At 39.7% G+C, this 19,008-nt stretch overlaps 1 protein-coding gene across 7 annotated transcripts in view; it reads left to right on the top strand.

The window, feature by feature from the left end:
- Positions 1-19,008, top strand: part of LOC113141940 (ELKS/Rab6-interacting/CAST family member 1-like) — a 92,683-nt gene that overhangs the window by 33,182 nt on the left and 40,493 nt on the right. For 5 of the 7 annotated variants that reach the window (XM_026326610.1, XM_026326605.1, XM_026326606.1 and 2 more), the window contains 5 exons: positions 509-702; positions 5,080-5,091; positions 12,018-12,153; positions 14,185-14,316; positions 18,348-18,508. In XM_026326610.1, coding sequence (XP_026182395.1) covers positions 509-702; positions 5,080-5,091; positions 12,018-12,153; positions 14,185-14,316; positions 18,348-18,508 — 635 coding nt within the window. The remainder of the gene's footprint in view (positions 1-508; positions 703-5,079; positions 5,092-12,017; positions 12,154-14,184; positions 14,317-18,347; positions 18,509-19,008) is intronic. The other 2 variants (XM_026326611.1, XM_026326609.1) reach the window with 1 other exon arrangement.

Genomic DNA, 19,008 nt, shown 5'->3' with positions numbered 1-19,008 from the left:
CATGTTATGTGCTTGGCAACCAACCACTGACACCATCCATGAGTGAAACTAAAGCTTTGACTTTCACGGTGACTAAATAACACATACAATTACAACATTGCGTCTACAGTACAACACATTTGTACTTTGTGATTTAGACAAATGACAAATGATGTTGTCAAACACCTGAGCTGTTGTGTCTTATAAAATATAAAGTGAAAATATGAAGAAAACGCTAATGAGCTACACTAAAGGATTTGTGTACATATAAGAGTATACACATCTTGTAAATGGTCTCAAAAAGACTGGTATGTAAATATAATTTTATTAACCAAAGACAAATTATACAATTATGAATAGTCTGAAAAAAACATGCCATGTTCATCAAGTTCACCCAATGTATCCTCAACACCTGTGTTGTTACTGGCATCTCGTTTTCATTTTGAACTTATTGTTTTAATCAAATTGTGGTCACCACATTTTGAAACGTATCGCTCAGTTTATTTTTAATAATTAATCTATGCTCCAGGCTCAGAGTGCAGCAGCAGAGTCCCAGGCCCGTACTGAACTCTCTGAACGCATCTCCTGCCTGGAGCAGGAAGTGACCCAGCACAGAGAGGACGCTGGGAAGGCCCAGTCCGAGGTGGAACGACTTCTGGAGATCCTAAGGGAGATGGAGAATGAAAAGAATGACAAGGAGAAAAAGATCCATGAACTGGAGAGGTGAGAGATTGATCAGTATGGAGTGATGATGACAACCTGGAAAATGTTTGATAATATAGATTAAAAAATCATTTCTACAATATACATGCATCTTCTTTCTTTCTCTATTAACTACAGACTACAGTCTGCGCTTGTTGAAATGATAACCAGTTTCAAATTACTGCTGAAGTCTATGGTAACCTTCCCTACACTACTAATCCATTAGTTTTTTTCTTGCCCCTTTTTCTCCCTTCTTTCTACCCCTTCTCTCCTTTCATCGCTACTTTGTTTAATCTGCCATCAATCATTTTCTTATTTGTACAACATGTGATTCTGCATCTGTGTGAGTGTGTTTCCGTTCGTGTGTGTGTGTGTGTGTGTGTGGGTGTGTGTGTGTGTGTGTGTGTATGTATGTGTGTGTGTGTGTTTGCGTTCGCACCCATCACCTCAAAGAAATCCTGCTCATCTGTGGCATTCTCAGCAGGCCCCTCCCCCCACTGCCACTCAGCAGCCAATGGGGGGGCTGGTGTGGGACTACCTGGGCACGTGAGTGGCTGGTGGCCCTGTTAGTCAATTAGAGCAATGCACGTTAATAGACAACTCACTATGCTTGTTGGAGGGCCGGTTATAAGGGCACTATGATAGCAACTACTCCCATATGGAAAAGTGTACGAAAATTATTTCAAAAACAGATTGTGGTGTCAAACACAAGCTGTGATCCTACAGAAAATAGAAGTAAAAATTTGTCAGTCAAATAGATTAATTTAAGTGAGATAATAAATAGTTAAACCATAAATTAATATTCAAACTATTTGATTCATCACATTTGGCTGTGGGATATATAATAGACATTTTTCTTATTTTCTGACAGTACAAAGTGATCAAATTTGACTGTATAATGTCAGTCATTAATGTTGTATTAGGTTTAAGGAAACTATAAACAGAAAAAAGTGATTTCTTATGTTCCAGCCTTCTCCACATGGGACATAGAGTATGATCACTAATAATCACTGTCAAAGAGTTGCAGCATTGGTTTAACGTTGACCAAGACTCACTATTATGGTTTATTTGGCCTGTTCACAGCTTGAAAACATCCCTCAGATGTTCAGTAATCGGCACTGGTTGTACTCACATCTGTGTCATCAGCAGAGGTTTTTGTGCGCTGTTTTACTGCAGCATGACAAGCCAGACTGCTCCCAAAAGTTTGCGAAATGAGGGCACAGTTTGGCACCAGAGCCGTACAGCTTGAAGCTGTTTGAGCCTCTGCTCCTGTCAATGATGCAACTCTTTCATTTAGCAGCTATGTTTTCACGCTTCACTTTTGTTTTACTTTCAGCCAAGGATGCTTGACTCGCGAGTTTAACACACTGTTTTTCTTTCATTAGGAGTCTGGACAGTTTTCTACGTTATTTTTTAATTTCCTTTTATATTAACAGGAATGAAATGTTTGTTTCTAACTACCTTTCTACCTGTCTGTGTAACTTTAGATCAACCTGTTCGTCTTTCACACTTTGACTGCCTATATACACTGTACTGTACCTCATTAAGTAGTGTTAATCTTAATCTGTCTTTTCATTCTCTTCACATCTGTCTGCCTGTTTGTATGCCTGGCCTGCCTCTGTGTTTACCTGTCACCTTAAAATCTAAATCTGTCTGTTGTTCAGTGTATGTGTTGAGTGTTTCTGTGTGAAGAGCAGAAAACTGGAGCCTCAGGAGATAAAATAACAAAAACAGCTTCTTAAGGAGGGACAGGGGTCTTGTCTCATGGCAAACAGTTAAATAATAGCAATAAAAAACTGAACCGTACAAAGAGATTTAAGTGGGTTGTATTTTAGAGTAGTGAGTGTAAATTTGTTTTTTGATGGTTAGATGGGTCAGAGCTGTCTGTGGTTATGAAAACTAGTCCCTTTGTCTGTCTGTATGCTTTTTGACTCTTTTGATTTCATACACTGTCTGTGCTTTCTCTCTTTAATCTTTTCCTCCAGTTCCACAATCTCTACACAATCTCTACCCAGTCTCACTTTAAACCTTCCCCTCTCTTTCTTCATTTCTGTATCTATGTTGAGTAGTTTGACTGTAAGACTAATGGTTGTTAATGATATTGGGGGGCTGCAGTATTTTCTCATTGTCTCTGTCTGGACAGTAGAAATACTGGATAATTAATAATTTAGCACCTACTGACTTTAAATTGGGTTTTCACTCTATGTGTGTTTGTAATATTTAGTCTGCCAGTAGCCACAAATTCACAGTGATGTTCAATTTGTGGAAAACATTGTAATGTAACTTTATAACCACTTTAAACATATACATATGGGATTTTTTAAGTTCTTAGATCATCCAAATTGATTCATTCCCAGTGGATCATAATCAAATAAAAGCATCTGTGCAACTGATATTTAATATCTGAACTTTGCGGGCTGCTGTTAGGAAACTGGAAAGTATTAAATTTAGGGGTAGTACAGTGTATTTGAGAACAATATCCTACAATATAATGGTAAAATTAGGATTAAGTAACTTTCCTTTAACACAATAGCACACACACATTCATAACTATGAAATCAGTGGTTTGTAGTCTTTATATTGGAGGGTACAAAGATATGTGATACATCTTCACATTTCCACTTAACTGTTATATGAGGAAAACTATCTCTGGCAAAGCTAAGACTGTGGCTGAGCATTAACATGGTGAAACAGTCAGGAAAAGGGCAGGACTGATCTCACGCTCTGCAATGCCAACATTTAGACTTTATAAAAACAAAAATAACATTTTTGCAGCTAGAAATGTATAGCAATCTTAGAGATAATGGGTCATCTTCAGAATATGGACAAACATAGCACTAGAGAGACCTGCTGTGCCCTGTTATTAAGCTGTGACTGAAATCTCATTTTTCTAAAGAGACCTCAAATGAACAGTCACTTGGTATTGTCTTGTGTCACTTCATATTCCTACTCAAAGATTAATGTCAAGTTGCCATCGAGGCGTTTAAAGGCATCTGCTCTGTTACTGGTTGTTTACATATCTTTGTATTTGTAACAGTAAAATAATCAACAGGGTGCTTAGGAAACCTTCCAAGAGCAGAAGTTCCCTTTTAAGATTGTGGTAATATATTCGGTAACTAGGCTTTTTAAACCTGTAAGCCATGACCTTGTACCATTAAGTGTGGTAATGCTGACTTTAACTTAGGGCTGCCTAACCCTGCTGTGAATTATAAGACTTAGCCTCGAGCTAACAGGTACGTCAGAGGAGGATACATTTGCCTCTGGCCAACTCTTAGCTTGGCACTGAGGATAACCCTGAGCTAAGAGTGAGTAGTGGTATTATTAATGAAAAGATCAGATGTGGGTTAAACAAGGGTAAAAATCAAACCTCCCTTTTCCCCCTCTAGTGTAAATCCAGCTGTAATGGTACCAGGTTATTTATTTCAGTAACTAGGATGGTAATTGGAGCAGACTGAGTGACTTCACACTGAGGGGAAATGGAGCTGAAAATCTGCCCTGATGGCCAAAATAAAGGATTTGGATGGAAGAGTGGAAAACGGAGAATGAAAGAAAAAGCGAAGGAAAGGTGGTGCTAGAGGGAGAAAAACAACAGCAAGACAGAAATGAAATAACAGCGAAGAAAGGAACAGGCAACATGGTGAGACGGAAACAGAAAACAAATCGGACAGAAAAAAACTCAAAAGGGAAAATGGAAATGAGAGAAAAGCTTGGAAAGAAGTAAAATATAAGCCAGAGTAAAGTTAAATTAGAGGAGTTTATTGTGTGTTATATTGTTCTGTAATGGACAGTTTGTGTGTGGCATGCTGTAATGAACAAGCGTTCCCAGGCATAAATTCATCCTCGCATTTGAGCTTTGCCAATTCTTCAGATTCTATATGTGTACACACATTGCACCATACGCCACTTATCAACTGGCCCCAGCAGGAAGCAAAAGAAATCATTAGCAATATCTCTCCTTTCTAGCTTTGATTGGCTAAGTGCTTATTTTGTATGCTTGTGATTGCAGTATGTGTGTGTGTGTGTGTGTATGTGTGTATGTGTGCAGTTAAATGTTTGTAGAATAGAATGTATATGAGGTGAGCAGGCCTCTCATAACTCTCAATACTGTACCAAAAAGAAAAAAACCTGCATATAACCTGTCTGTGTCTCTGTCTGCCTGCCTGCCTGGTTGTTTGCTTGGTCATGCCTGTCTGCAGTTTCTCTGTGCTTAATTATGCCTCTCTATCTGTCTCTCTGTCATTTCCGTTGTCTCTCATCTCATTCCTCTTTGAAGAGTGATCAAGCTGGCTAACCGTGTGCTCAACTCTTTTCTCCCCTCTCACCTTTCCCTCCCCTTCTCTGCCTCTCTTTCCCGTTCTTTTATCTTTACAATGCAATGCTGTCTCCCGTGCTACCCAGTCTTGCCTCAAGGTTAGTACTGCACATCTATTATTCTTCCATTGCTGTCTTTCTCTCTCATCTGCCTCCTTCATTGTCATACTTCTTGTCCTTGCATCAAGACACTCTCTCATCTCCTTTACTCTGTCATAAACTCTGTTTTTAATCATTCTCATGATGACTGTCTGTCTGTGATGAAGACACCTTGACTTTCGCTCTGGTCCCTGTCACGTTGCTGCCTCTTTGAAGCGGAAACATTATTGTTTTTTTTTTTTTTTTTTTTTTTCTTTCTCTCCATTATAACACTGCAGTCTCATCACGATGCCAGCATTTGAACTTTGATACTAGCACTAAGTTTAATAACTTCAAATCTGAGGGTACCAGAGCAAACAAGAAAAATGTAAAAGCACTGTATCATTGTTATTAACTTAGACAGCTATGAACTTTTGATCAGAGGTCTTATTCTGTTGGGTTTGTATCAGTGTGGCTCTCACTGCTTTAGTTAAACAGTTAAGACGGCCTGGGATTCAGTGCAACTTGTGGTGAACTTTTTTTCTTTCACTGTTTTAGCTGCTCAGCTCAGATTTCACAATTTTCTCTGGCCCTTGACCCTGTGTTTATCTCTCACAATTGTCATGAACTCAGCAATTACACCATTATTAGTTGTGTGGGAGTTTAGAGAAATTGTTTGGTAAAGCAAGCTCGAGTCTCCCAGATTGGTTCTGTGAATAGGTTGCTGGAGCCAGGAAACAGACTAATCATACAGCCGGGGTCTGTCAGAGGGTATAAAAACCCACTAACCTCTAAAGCTCACTAATTAACACAACCAGACTAGCTGTTTCTACCTGTTTCCCGCCAGTATACTAAGCTAAACTAACTGGCTGCAGACCGAAGCTAAAGAGAAAGTGTCAATAAAGTGAATATGAATATTCTTTTAGTTAGCCACGTAACACATTTTCTTTGTTTACTTTTAAATGTACTCAAGGAGGTGACATTTCAGCATATGAGACCCTGTCTCAATTTGGTCTTTTCTAACAGACATATCAAAATCATTTTGGAATTTTTCTGACACATTGAGATCAACCACATAATAACCACTTATTCCTGTTTCCTGCATAAATCTGGTGGTCTGAGTGTTTTGTGCTCCCTGCTCTGCAGTAAAGGTCTCCTCAGTGCCAGCTTTCTTTGTATGTTCGTTCCTTTTCAACTCCTAGAGCCACTGTTCCCCCTGCTGTCTTGTCAGCGTTTTCCTCGCTGTTGTTCTGGTGTGTTGAGATTCAACTCTAAAGGGGGAACAAAAACAAAAGCAAAAGTTATCATTGCTTTGCTGTCTGATAGACAAGAGAAGACTTTTTTCTTCTGTCCTTTTTTTTCTCATCCTGTCTTCCTTTTTTCTGGTTGTTTTGATCTGGAGCTAAGGAACTCCTCAACTACTGCCAAATGTCTGACATCAAGGTTTCTGTGGCTTAAAAAGAAATTGCATTGTTTCAGTTTTTGTGTACATGTGTGTGTGATCCCTTGAGGCCTTGTATGACTCTGAGCATGAAGGTGATGCAGGGATTTGTTAGCTAATAGGTGACAACAAGCAGACACGCACATGCTATAACAGTCCATGCCTATTGTTTTGTTTTGTTTTTTCTTCCAAAGACACATACACACATGCAAGGAGGAATTTGCATGCTAATAGGTGACAGCAGTTCAACAGGGTTGACTGCTCAGAGCTATATAATTAATACTAAAAATAGGTATATTTATGTGAAAATTTTAGTTTTTGAATTTTTTACTATAGTCTTTGTAGCATTGCTGTATTGAAGGTATTCTGGTATATTTCACTGCCTGAATGTATTTCATGAATACATTTAAACGCCGTGTTAAGAGAGCCGAGCCGAGTCTTGTGCTGTTGACTCATCTACAGTATAATCCAGAGTTCAGATCAAAAGATGAATATGAGGCTGAAGAACAGTGTGTCAGTGTTTATTTCAGAGACTTCATTGTGCTCCATGTTAAACAAAGATGCTGCCAACATCAACTCCAGCTCTCTGTCACATGCTTATACTATTACTACTATCTAAACACTCTCAGTTTAGCGTATGGTTTGTTCTGAAGTGTGGATATATCCCATAAATATAATTTGTTTTCATAAGTGCAGATGCTATTGAAAAGGCATTTCATCTGTCTGCCGTCATGTTACGGTATTTTTACAGCTAGTTTCCAGTAACCCGCACTGTGGCAGTTTGTACACATACCATAAACATGGGTCTTAGCTGCCTTACCTCTGTATTTACCTCACAAATTTACTTCTCTACCTGAGGGATTTTCTACCATCATTGCGCAAATCATAAAATAAGTGTTTCTTTCTTTAATCCTCAAAGATGTCTACCTAAACTGTTCATTTTTCTTCTGTATTGACAGTGCGCAATATTGAACTATTATGATATTTGCAATTTTTTAATTATTTTTTTATGTTTTATGGTTTTCATAAGGTTAGTAAACCAAACCAGTATTTCCTGTATTTTCAAAAGAAAATACTGAATTCCAAATGAATAAAAGGAAATCCTTAATGTTAATGTTGGGTGAACTGTGTGCAGTAAACATACAAGAGGCCCCTGAGCATTTTCTGATCAAATATTTATACAGGACTCCAAATGTAATATTAATATTACCTTAATGTGGGTCCCTGAATATCAGCAGCATGCTAATGAGGGTGGTTAAAAAGTTTTTTATTTTGGAGAGTTTGAGTTTTACTGAAGTTTATGAGTTTGTGTGTTTTTATTTTTACTGCTAGTTGCAAACAGTATTCACTATTTTTTACAACTTTGAGTTTAACGAAGGCTATTCTATGCTTGTACATTTGTTTATATGTGTCTGTGTCAGTGTATGTGTGTACTTGTGTTGGGTCCGAATGTGATGATATTCTGGAGGTTTGGCAAAATTCAGGAAGTTCAAAATGCTGTCAACAAGTACATTAGTGTGTACTTACATTAGCACGTAATATTTGTTTACAGTTTGTGCCACTGTTTGCATGTGTGTATTTTAGTGTAAATGTTGGATAATGGATGCATGTTGTTATGTTTTGTGTACAACTGTATGTACACAATTGTTTGTGTGTATGCTTAAAGTATTTCTGTGTGGTCCAACCAAGAGGTTTGATCTCATACAAAATAGGTTGTGTTTGGAACAGTTCACAGCACCGTGTGTGTGTGTGTGTGTGTGTGTGTGTGTGCACATTTCTACTGCCTGTCAGAGTGTATAATTGTGTACTGTATGCATGCACTCTGTGTGTGTGTGTGTGTGTGTGTGTGTGAAGACGTGGTGTCAGTGCACATTAGTATGTTGTGTTTACAACGTTGTGGCTAAATGAGCTCTCCAGTGATTCCGCCTCCTCCAGTGGTTTGCAGCAGTTGTTGGATATGAGGGAGGGAGTGAAGGACGTTTTTTATGTCTTAAAACATCTTCAAATGGCAGAACGCCCCCACTGAGCAGAGCCATCGAGTTCACCAAGCAACATAGGCTCCAAAACCTAATGAGTGTAATGAAAGTGCTTTACTGTTTAATTAAACATGTAAAATGAAAACTCTAGGTTTTTAAAAACCGTTTTCATGTCAGGTCTGGTTTTCCAGTCAGGTTAGAGAGGAGGTGTAATATGGAAAGAAGAGATTAGACTGACACATATTTTAAGGTGTACAGAAGAATCTAAACCCATGTCCAGTATCACAGTTACATAATAATATAGAAATAATAATAATCTGATACATTTCCAAATGCCGTAGGGATCACTTCCTTCTCTTGCCTTTTCCACAGGGAGGCCAGAGGTCAGAATCACATAGAGAACTTTGAGATTCACTAACTGCATCCTAGTGAAATACCTCATTTAAATATAACATAGTGTCTTTTAATGTTCAATGAATGACAGGATCTGTTTATTTAGAGTGATGATCAGATCTGTCCAGACAATTTAATATACATAAAAGCAGAATACACGCAGAAAATATATAATCTGCGTAGCTGAATGATTGCCGTGTATGCAACATCCATGTTTCCATTCTGGTTGGGGTCTTTGTTTCACCCTCTCTTTTCCCCACATTTCCTGACTTCACTGTTCACTATCTAATAAATCTTAAAATGGCAAAAAATAATAATAACTTTAAAAAGAAAATATACATTTGTTGAAATTAAGCAGAACAAACATGGGGTCTTCGGTTTGAGTATTTCACTCACTATGCTGTTGTATTGTTTCAGTGGAGCTGACATTGCTTCAGGATATACAGTATCAGTCACGTTTAAGTGAGAAAGTAACTTATTCTTAATGACGTGATATATGACAAAAGACACAACAATGTCAACATATAATGTGATGTTAGAATTACATTAACATAATAATGCACAGTTTTTAGGGAAAGTGAGCACAGGAGATGTGACAAAAGAGGGAGAGGCATGAACCAGTGAGAGGAAAGGAGAGAAGAAATGGTCCATGGTCTGATGAAAATATTTTATCCAAAGGAAATAGTAATGTTGCATTTGGAGAGTGTGGGCTCACAGGAGACTTAAAAGAAAGAGGAGGGGTCAAGATAAGTACATTTATCCTCATATATTAACTTAGCATCAAAATGGCTCTCATGCAAACAATTATTGAGCAACATGGAAAAACCTAGCAAGCAAAGTGAATGGGAAGAGCAGGGTTGACTTGGAAAATTCAAGAAGCAGAGAGTTGATGAGGAAGACCTCAGTGGTCTGATGCAAATACATGCAAATCATTTACGTGCTGAAAAGTGATACAGATAAATGAGGTTTTAGCAACACAAGTGTTTAGCATTAGTGAAAAAGAGTGAGAGAACAGAAAGGGAGAGTAAGTGGAAACTGAGTGTTGGGTCTATAGGAACCATTGAAAACTAAAAGTCTGTTGCACATACAGTCACATACACACAGTGAATTTAGCATGAATGGGGGAAACCTCAGAGAGCTAACCAGATGGTTGGGCCTTCCTGGAAATCCTCCAATAGGAACATTCCTGCCTGTTTATGACCTGTGACACACTCACACAGGCGGAGAGCACAGAATTCATCCCAAATATTCAAATAATGTTATCTCGCATTCAGGCTACAGCCTGAAATCTGGACATAACAAAGGAAACAAAATGCATTTGACTCACCACTCGTTTACTTCATCTTCCTTCCTGTCAAGATTTGAATCCAAATTTGAATGCAGGTCTGATGCAGTGTGCTGTACACATGTATATAAGCCTTTAAAAGTGCACACCAAACAATACAATGCTGATTATTATTCTGCAAGCTGTAAACAGCCAGGTGCTGCAGAACAGTTTTGGCTCCATCGTCACATTTCAATTTTTACTCCAGCTTTCCAAATTTCACTGGACAGTTTGCAATTGGGCCCCCTGGACCTTTTTTGCAAACAGAGAGAATTTTATGTTACCGTCCTCTGCCAGTATCATTTGTCAATGTTTCTGGCAGTGATACTGATGCAAAAGCCATTTGATGGATTACTCCCATTATTTTAGGTTAGTTTAGCAGGTAGTTTATGGCCTAGAGAGGCAGGAAGATGAAAGAAGGGAGTGTCATTGAATATTTTAACACTAGAATATGTGTAGATATAATATAAACATAGATGTAAACAAATAAACTTTATACGCTTATGAATTCTGACAATACTCAAAGGAGTACAGCAGTGAAAATAAAATGTAGAACAGGACACTGTGAGATCAGAGGATTGCAGATGTGTGGAGTTAAGCTCAGAGCTTTGTAGAGAATTGACAAGGTCAAAGTTCATGTGACAATTGGAACATGTTTACGCCTAAGGAAACTAAACATGCAGGCTTGTAAAAATGGTTTCCCATGAATGCATGGGCTTTGCTGCTGGTGTCAGAGTTTACTCTGGATTCCCGTCAGTGGAGGTCAGCTTTTTTATTAGCAGCTGCCGCAATGGAAGTGAAGAAAATGAATTTATCTACGAGGCTGCAAAAACTTATGACAACAGGAACAGGAACACTTACACGTGCACAGTATTGGCACAGTGTAAGCAGATGTGCTGTACATATATATTAAAAAGAGTATACTTATAAAGGACCCAAGGACATATGCAAACCAAAAAGAATGACTTTTATTGAGTGTGATCACTTTCTAATATCTTAGTTTTGTCTTACAGTTGTAGATAAGTGCTGATGCATACACTTTCATCCTTTGTTTTTGACTTGTCTGCTGTCTGTGTCATGATTCAGTAGACGTTGGTAAACCTTACTGGCATTAGCCTGGGTTAGTCCACGTGTTCCTGTGTGAGTGTATGGAAGATATGAGAGGTCCTGATCAAGTCAAGCTGGTATGATAGCTGATAGGTCTATGACAGAGCCACAAAGGCTTCCAGACAGCTAAAACCAGGATTAAACTCTTTCTCCATCGCCTCACCCTGCTTCTCTTTCTTTCTCGTTTACTCTTGCTCTCTCTCTTCTTCATTCCCCAGATGATGGTTTAGGCTCTGCTTCCCGACAACCCAGTAATCCGTCTGTGAAAAGATACCTCATACTTCCCCCGCTGGAGAAATCCCAAATGCCATCTAGTCATTCGATTCATAGCTTTTGATTGAATTCCTTTTGTGATCTTTACATCATATTGACCCCCCAGAGATTTCATTACAGTACAGCATTGCACGGAATTATTAATCACAATGTCTAGCAGTTTCATTTTAATGGCAAAAATCTGTTTTAAATATGTTTGGTGGGAAACAGTTTTTTTTAAATGCCAGAGTACTTTGGTGACCAGACAGCATTGATTGTTGTTGCTGCATGTGTTTTGTCTCTACATGTGGGTTCAACCTGGCAGATCCTTACAGTCAGAGATGGTATTTAGGTGCTATTAAACAGCTGTTTGCAACTTTTCAGTGTGATGAGACGTCAGGAACAACACAATAAAACTATTTGGTTGAACCTTTGTGTGTGTGTGTGTGTGCAGGCAGATGAAGGACCAGTCAAAGAAGGTGGCCAACCTGAAACACAAGGAGCAGCTGGAAAAGAGCAGGAATGCCCAGCTGATGGATGAGGCCAAGAAGAGAGAGGACACTATGAACGAAAGCTCTCAGCAGATTAAGGTATGGATGGAGGAGGACAAGATCAGCAGCTATAAGAAGATGGAGGAGTGAAATATGGGAGTGAAAAAAGTGAGACCGAAAAAGTTTGTCTCCTCATTCTCTGTGTCCTATCTTGGATATTATCTGCTATCACAACAGTGATTCATTGTAATGTGACAATTATGACAGGGAGCAGCCTGAGGCAATGTCAAACACACTCGCTCTCTAGCTCACACACACATACGCGATGCACTCACTCAGGGAGCGTGTGAGAGGGGTAACTGAAGACGATGATTGACAAGGAGAGCGGATGAAAGACAGAAAGGAGAGGAGACAGAAAATGGTGGGAGAGGTGAAAGGAGTAAGGGTTGACAAAATGAGAGGAGGCGATTAGAGGAGAAGGAAAAGGCACTAAACTATGAAGTGAACGCTGTGGGTTTTAAAAGCTTTCTCTGGTGTGAGAGCATCTCCTAATTGTCTGCAGGCCTGTCAACCGACCACAAGACGAAGTCCTGTCAGTTGATGATTGTGACTGTGGTTTTTTTCACACTTCTTCAGATGTCAGGTTTTCTTTCACCTCTTCCTCTTCACTCTTATTTTCACCTTTCTCACCCAGAATAAATTTCCCTGACTTCCTCTTTCCTTTTTTCCCCCCTCACCCATCCATCCACCGCTTCCCGATCCCTCTCCTCTTCCAGTAATCGTTAACATCAGTGGCTTCTCTGATTAGAGGCAGATGACAACACTCTTTCTCTCTGTGTGTATGTGTGTGTGTGTGTGTGTTAGTGCAAATAAGCATATGTTACCCCTAGCTATGATTGATCGTTGGTTTAAGGAGTTTGGAAGCTGTCATTTGTGTGTATGTGTGTGGTTAGAAGAAGAGCTGATAGCTATGTGAGTCACTCAGACTTATGAGACCGCAGCGGTTACAATCATAACTAGTGTGTGTGTGTCAGTTGTAACCCATTCTGCATAGTTTAACCAGCACTAAGGAACCGTAAATGGAATTAAAGTAAAATTCAGACCATAAATTTAATTCAGTACAATAAGAAGATTTAATCCAATTAAAGTCCATCTCAGTCTGCATAGTTAGACACCAAGTAATGCCGGGCCTGGAGCAGGATACAGATTGACAGCACATGTGCTAGAGATGTTCTGGAGGTCTGTTCAGGGCCACTGTAATGCCTCATCCTCTGTGTCCCACCCTGTCTCCATCAGTTATTCATTCAACTCTAATTTAACCGAGAGTCTCGGGTGCCGGGCAAGAGGGAAAATATCTGTTTTTGAGAAACTGGTGGGATGTTTATGTAGTCATATTTTCTTAGAAACGGCTTTATGTGTGATTAGGAAATCCTGACAGTCACAGGAGTCGGATGGAGATCAGATTGTATAGTTTATGAGTCTTTTTGCAGCTTATTCCAGTTACAGGGAGCAGCGGACTGGAATGAGGAATGTCCAGTGTCTACACTCTGGGGATATGTTAAGCAAGATGTGACAGTGAAAGCTGCTGTGTATGGGAAACTCAACACAATCTCTGTGAGATATGGTGGATGTCAGCGCAGGCTCATGTGTATTGAGTATGAGTAAGACAGTTAATTTTCTGGTTAGTGTATGCTTAACTTAAAAGCCTCCCTAAAATAATATTTTTGGGACTCCATGATGTAAAGACACCTTTTGATGACCCAGGATTAGAAAGCCAGAAGATAATGGTTGTGCAATTATATAAACCAAACCATTACTAACATTTAAGAAGCAGAAGAATTTGATTTTTTTTTTTCTTGGCATTTCTGGTCATGCTAACAGCTCTGCATACTATTACACACTTGGAAGTCTAGATTGAAATATCTCAAAATCTACTGGATGGATTCCCATAAAGTTTTATACAGACATTGGGGTCTCCAGGTGATAAAGTCTACCAGATTTAGCAGCACCCTGACTTTTACCTGTTGCACCACTATCAACTATTGTTGTTTTAAGTGAAGTGCCCTCATAGATTTTGGATGGATTAAAGACTTAATGAATCCTTGATTAATTGACTCTTTCTTTGCATAGGACCATCTCCGGCAGAAGGAGGAACGCATCGAGGAGCTGGAGGAGGCACTGAGGGAAAGTGTTCAGATCACAGCAGAGAGAGAGGTGGTGCTGGCCCAGGAGGAGCAGGCACGCACCCAGGCTGAGAAACAGGTATTGTGTCTGCCTTAGTCGCCAATACGCACTTCGTTTGTGTGACCCAAAGCTTTCCTTAAACTCAACCCCTATCAGTTTTTGTTCAGATAGACACAAATGTCTTCACTTCTGAGGATTTCCTTTATTTTACTGTCTTTGTAGGAAATTTAGACAGTAATAGAAGGAAACACACACAGACAAACATCTTTAAGGCAACATAAAACCTCTTTCTGACATAGATAAACACTGCCATGCCAAAAGTGGCAAATGGCAGTGGCAACACACATGCCCTGTGCCAACTGAGCTCATTCAGGTGTGGCTCTGTGTGTGTGTTTGCCCAGTCACTCCTCATTTGGAGGAGCGGTAAATACATCCCTATTTAAAGAACAGCGTGTATTTTGTCTGCTTCAGCCAGCAACACACAAGCAGCTTTTTCTCAAATATAGCGCGAGCCAACCCCTCCAATTTGTAATCTGTTTTATCTACATTAGGACAGCAGAAAAGCTTAGAAATGTGTTAAGGGAGGCTCAGATGGGAAGGGTTTAGTGGATTCAACCTCAGACCAGTGGGAGAGTGTGTTTGTGTGCATCATTCCCGTGGGTACCAGTGACTTAACGAGGCCATATAGATGGGAAATGTTCCTCGGTGTCTGGATGGGTTTTGACAAGTGGGGAAAGAAACAGTGTGGGCTGTGTAGATGAAAACTACCCTGAGAAAACATGGCCCACTGTAGCTGTTGGCAAAACAGCTGGACTCCATTGTTATTATTGCCTCTAAATGCTGGCCGTCCTCCCTGGCCTTTATATACCAGACTATTGCTGGACAGGCACATAAAGCCCAGCGTGCAAACAGATGTTTTAAGGTATTTTGCTGACACACTCATCTGTGGTAAATCTTAATGAGTCAAAAGGAAAGACAGATCATGAGCAAAAAAAAAAAAAATACATGAAATAAAATTTTAATCTCACTTTTCTAATTTTGCATCTATCACATCCAGAAAAAATATAATATGAAGAACAGTCTACATTGGTTCCACTTTGAACATTGGGTTTCAAGCTGCAATTTTTTTTAGTCCATCAGAGTAATTTGTCTAATCTTCATGTTTTTTTTTTTTTAGACCTGAGAGAAAGCTGAAACATATGGCTAATTACTGTGTCTTAGAGGAGACTTGGGTCCTTTATCATAGCAATTCCGACAGCAGTAAGTTTCACAATAGATAAAATTGGAACATGCCAAAAAAAAGATGAAAAAAATCACATCCAACATGTTTATCATCCTGAAGTTGACTATGGTATAATTTGTTTACAGTAGTGTTGCCAGGCTATCACGTTGAATTTGGCAGCAAAATACTGAAATGTTTCAAAAGGCTTTAAGTGGCAGCTTTAATTAGACAGAACAGAGGCTATTTAGGCCAGGACAGGGTGCTGGAGAGCGTCCTCGTGTTAAAACGCTTCACTGCTGGAGGAAGGAGCAGAAATGTCAGCATGTGGTGAAGGAGTGGAGATTGCCAAACACTCGGTGCAGTCCTCACCCAACATCAACAGCACTGACTTGGCCTTTCAGCGCATACACACATACAATTGTGTTCTCGGTACTCACAGCATAGTAACACACAAGATATATACATACGCATAATCCTCCAAACACACACACAATCACGGCGTAAAGAAGTGCTAACTGCTATTTAAACACCGCACCGACGCAACACAACATAGCATTCAGCAGGAGCCAGATCGACGCTTTGGTTTTCTAACGGGAAATGTGGCTTTATATACATGAGCAAATTGTAAATAAATATTTTTGTGTTCCTATTTTACAACTGCGTCACTGCAATTAACCTTCCACACGATGATTTATAAAATGATGACAGAGGGAGAGACAATTTCCTCCCTTAATGAGGACGGCCTGTTCAAAGGCACACACATTGCTAATTATAGTGTTAGCACGCAGACACATGCAAATGCAGCCAAACCAGGCACATAATCACACACGCCATGACTGCATATTGGTAGACACACATACACACACCTCTAGGATGCAGCCATATATTGACGCAGCTTGTGTGTTTGCGAGGGACTGTCCCATGGAATAGGGTTTGTCCGGCAAAAATGGTTGACCACATGAAAATATACTAAACTTTTTCTGCTAGACATGACTCACTTGTGTATGTGTGAATACTAAAGAAAGTGTGTGCATGTGTGTGTGTGTGCATGTGTGTGTGTGTGTGTGTGTGAGAGACAGAGAAGTGAGTCAACAATATGACACATGCCATCTGTCTGAGAGCAAAGTAAAGACAGACATTTTCTTCTCCAGCTTTCCGTCTTTTATTAACCAATTTTAATTCGTGAACTCAGTGCACCTTCTTCTTTCTTCCGCTCAAAATCAAGATGAAACCTTTCATACACCACAAATACACACATGCAGAAGACTGAAGGGGTTGATGTTCACCTCTATTCCAGCTCCTTCTTTTCCAGCCGAGCCTTGTCACTCGTCACCCCTCCCTGCATCCCTCCATCCTTCAATCGCAACATCTCTGATGTCAGCCAAATGCCTTTCCTCTCCTATCTGTGCCTTTCTCTTTTCCTAATATTACTCCCATCTGTCCCCTCTTTTAGCCTCTCCTCTCCCTCCCCTCCTCTCCTCTCTTCTCCTCTCTGCTCCCCCCATCCTCTCCTGTCCTCTCCCGCCCTCTCCTCTCCCCTCTTTTTCTCTCCTCTCCTCTCCCCTTTCTCCTCTTCCCTCCTCTGGGAGATTTTGTCTGAATTGCATTTTTAACACTGCCACTGTTTTTTAACACTGCTCAGTATTTTGCTCTCTGTATGCTCTATCGCTCTCTTTCATGCATTTGTTTTTCTTTGGGTCTCCCCCCTTTTTCAGTACAGTTTATCTTTTTACTCAAGCATTTTTACAACTTTTCTCTTCCTCCTCTCCTTTCCTTTCTTATGTTTGTTGTTCTTATTGTATCTTCCCATTTCATCTCTCCCCCTCGTTTCTGGCCTCTCTTTCTTGTTTCCACTGGCTTCAATCTTCTTCATTCTTCTTCTTCTTTGTATCCATTTTTTCATGTACTCTCTTTTCCCCTCGTTTTGTATCTCTTTTTTTCTCCTCCCTTCACCATCTCTTTCCTCCTTTTTGTTTCCTCCCCACTGCGCTTCCCTCTCTGCTTTTTTCGTATGCAGCTCTCTCACATTCCAATGCATGAGTTCACGGCAACCGGCTTTACGTGGTCAAAGGTAACAATCATTACAGACCTCACTCACTGCCTTTTCTCTGTACATTGTTTCATCCATATGATATATATATATTTTATTATTCCACCCTTTCACATTTTTTTACTTGACTGAACTGCAGGAATAAAATAAAGTTTCTGTTGAACATATTCTCCAATAAACTCATTACAGATGTAGAACATATTTCAATTAGTTTTCTTGATCAACGTTTGTGGATTAGAGTTCATTGACCTCGTGGGAGATGTGGACAGAATAACAGAATCACAATGATGCCAAACAGCCAGTAGATTGAAGGAACACAAGCAGAGAGTTAACTGGTGAATGAGAGACGTGGGAAATCCTTTGTCTTGCAAAAAGATTAAAGTAGCAAGAAACAGCAAAAATTTGAATAATGAAGTGAGAAAAAGATCTTTAAACTTTGTTAAAAGCTTCCTTTGGGTTTTTTTTCTCAAATGGCAAGACAAGCTTATTTTTTTATTTTGGTGTGTGTGGGTGTGTGTGTCAGATCATCGTTGCGCTCTGAGAAATATGTAGAGACCTTGACACTCCAACCTCAAATGCATTAAAGTGACATGCTGATATACACACAGAGAGCGAGAGCAGTACATACACAAAACAGTTTATCAGAGACAGAGAGAGAAAAGAAATCAAAGAGTAAATGTCCACATGCATACACACCAACAGAGTGAGGACGATACAACACACACTCTCGTAAATCTAAAGGCCGAACGCAAAAGCGAATGAAAAAAATGCAGACAGAAATTAAACATCAAAGTCCTGTTTAAGATGACTTACAACATGCATATGTGTGGGCGTCAGGTGGAAGACCTGCTGGTTGCCATGGGGAAGGTGAAACAGGAACTGGAGGTGATGAAAGCGAAGCTGTCATCAACTCAGCTCTCACTGGCCGAGAAGGAAGGTCACCTGACCACCCTGCGGGCTGAGAGGCGGAAGCACCTGGAGGAGGTCCTGGAGATGAAGTAAGAACACACACAAACACACTTTAGTACCTTAGGTAAACATGTAAACCAAATGAACATTAACACTGAGCAGTGCAAACTGTCTTAGACACCTATGTCATTTCATGTTGTTTCTATTCACGTACATTGGTCCCTACATTCATTTGTCTATTTTCTCAACTCTCAATGAGTCGATTCATGAATAAGCCTAAAAACAAAATGAAACTTTTGATTTATATTTCCATGCCCTTACGTTGCATGTGCATATTTGACACTAGTGTATTTACTTTTCTGTACCTTTTCACCTTGTTCTACTTAGCTCTTGGACTGTCAGTAAACATAGATACAGTAATATTTCCAACCAGATATCTGTTACTCTCACAAATTTTTAAAACTCAGACGTGACCTTTAACACCTCACCTGAAATTAGAAACTCTTATGATATCGCCAGCAGTTTCCCATGTTGCTTCAATGTTCCAGGAAGCTGGTTCTCCCAACACCTCATCAGTTCTAGCTTTCCT

Source organism: Mastacembelus armatus, chromosome 23, assembly GCF_900324485.2.
Source record: "Mastacembelus armatus chromosome 23, fMasArm1.2, whole genome shotgun sequence".
Classification (NCBI taxonomy): Eukaryota; Metazoa; Chordata; class Actinopteri; order Synbranchiformes; family Mastacembelidae; genus Mastacembelus; species Mastacembelus armatus.
Note: the sequence above shows the minus strand (reverse complement) of the source record. Positions and strands in the feature narration are given on the sequence as shown.